Below are 2,293 nucleotides of genomic sequence, written 5' to 3'. Positions count from 1 at the left end.
ATCAAGCCTTATTGTATCTGGTGAACAAGCCATGCGCCACGAGAAGGACCACACGTTGGTTACTCTTACTTTTGGAATTCGACATTACGGTCATGGTAAAGAAAGGATCATAACATGTTTTAGCAGACCATACTTTTGGAATTCGACTTTACGGTCATGGTAAGGAAAGGATCATAACATGTTTTAGTAGACCAACCATATGTCAAGGATTCCAAACGGAGAACCTGCAATGACCTTCCAGATGCATGTCTATTTAAGATTAATATGGTACTTGAATGGAATGAGGAAATCTCCGAGTACCTAGCTTATGGTTTTCCACAGGATCGACCCTTGAAAAAGGATAAGATGCGTGGGCTTATTAAGTTGGTTGCACCATATCAACTAATTGCAGGAGAACCATATAAGCTAGGTAAGGATGATATCCTCAGAAGATGCGTGCAAGAAGATGAATTCGTTATGGTATTGAAAGTACGTTAGCACTCCCCAGTTGAAGAGTGACTGCTAGGACTAATGGGTGTCTTAAAATCTTGAGGATGGTTTTATATCGGATTTGTTTTTTTTTGTCTCAAAACCTCATTTTTAACCCTTGGTAATGCGATTTATTACATTGTGCCCCCCTTTACTAAGTGACCTCCTGTGAAGTATTACCCTCAAAACACTCGAGGAAAGATGGTTCCATAACAACGAGAGCATACGGAGTCTTATTTTTAAGTTTAGCATTTGATTTAGGGCCAAGGTCCCAATCTCTACGAGATTACTGATCTAATAATGGTAATGGAAGTAATTAGTGATGAGAGAGAGTCATCACCACCCACAAAAGTAGATGCCCCCCTTTACGAAGTGACCTCCTGTGAAGTATTACCCTCAAAACACTCGAGGAAAGATGGTTCCATAACAACGAGAGTATACGGAGTCTTATTTTTAAGTTTAGCATTTGATTTAGGGCCAAGGTCCAAATCCCTACGAGGGTATTTAGATTAATGATCTAATAATGGTAATGGAAGTAATTAGTGATGAGACAGTCATCAATCACCACCCACACAAGTTGATGCTGTAGTCGGTAGAGCCGTAGGGGCAGGTTTTGGAGGCGTAGCTGGGGCACTGGCTTGGAGCAGCGCAGTCGAGGCTGGGGCAGGCCGGATTGGAAGGGTTGACGGACATGCCCATGTTGAAGCCCGCAACCGCCGAAAGGCCGTAACTGTCCTGGGCGTCGTTGCCATCGACGGTGATGTCGAACTGGGTGACGCCGCTGGGCGGGCCGGTGTGGGGAGGACCGTCGCAAACTCCCGCAACGCCCCAAACGGTGGCGCCCGCCCAGGCGGACGTGGCGGTCACATCCCAGCTGGCGCCGGGGCTCAGGTCCGAGCAGCCCCCTCCCACTCCGTTCATGGGGCTCCAGTACTTGGCACACACCGCCGTAGATCCACAACTGTTGGTAATATGAAGGTTCACAGCGCCAACAAAACAGCCTGCAAAACACAACACAGAGATAGAGCGGTGAGAACTCTTGAAAATACTCGCAAATTAGCATGGAAATGTGCGCCATGTCGATGAATACCTGAGCAAATGAAAAGGACGAAAAGGCAAAAGATCTTCTTCATGGCGGCCTACTGTGCTGGTCAATCCGATGTTTTCTGAGATTGTGTTGTGCAGCATGCTGGACCAGCATCTTGCTTTATAGGCCTCTGTGACCTCCTACCAGCTTGTGCAGGCCCCTCGCCGTAGCTTCTCTTTGCAACGGATAGCCTCTGCCCATGTGTTTGGCCTAGTCAACATTGAGCCGTGCGAGGAAAAAGCCCCCTGTTGAACCTTTCCATTTTTCGAAGGATTTATGCAAGTACTCGTTAAGTTGATGATGTTAGTGTGGTAAAACATTGAGCCTTAGCCTTGCGAGGAAAAAGCCCCCTGTTGAACCTTTCCATTTTCAAAGGATACTCATAAACAGTTCCTAAGTTGATGGTGGTAAAACCTTTATCTTAAACTAGACCCATGGGTAGAGTTCCACAAGAATTTCCATAAGTTAATCTAGGCTTGTGCTTCATATACTCTCAATGAACCAAATCCAAAATTGCTCCATTAGATCATCAACGCTCAAACAACATTGCATGCATGGTATTTTGCCCCCGCACAAAGGATAAGATCAGCTTGTCAAGGGACCCTTCCCTGCCTTCAAGAGTTAGTGTGGTAATTCTATCTCATTTTGATGCACACAAAAAATTCAAGCAAGGTCACCCCTTTCTTAGTTTCCATCCTACTTGGAGACTTGTGCAAAGGTGTAACATTTGTACTCGTG

General features: G+C 45.7%; 1 protein-coding gene across 1 annotated transcript; it reads right to left on the bottom strand.

Moving 5' to 3' along the window:
* Window positions 1-938: 938 nt before the first annotated feature.
* LOC147639112 (pathogenesis-related protein 5-like) lies at window positions 939-1,674 on the bottom strand. The gene is made up of 2 exons (XM_086787484.1): window positions 1,559-1,674; window positions 939-1,469 (listed from the first exon to the last, which is right to left on the bottom strand). The coding sequence occupies exons 1-2, from the start codon at window positions 1,599-1,601 to the stop codon at window positions 1,030-1,032; spliced, it is 483 nt and encodes a 160-aa protein (XP_086643610.1). The 5' UTR covers window positions 1,602-1,674; the 3' UTR covers window positions 939-1,029.
* Window positions 1,675-2,293: the final 619 nt, after the last annotated feature.

Source organism: Cibotium barometz, chromosome 4 (genome assembly GCF_041138505.1).
Source record: "Cibotium barometz isolate CiBa-2024 chromosome 4, ASM4113850v1, whole genome shotgun sequence".
NCBI lineage: Eukaryota > Viridiplantae > Streptophyta > Polypodiopsida > Cyatheales > Cibotiaceae > Cibotium > Cibotium barometz.
This window is presented reverse-complemented; position numbering and strand designations above follow the sequence as displayed.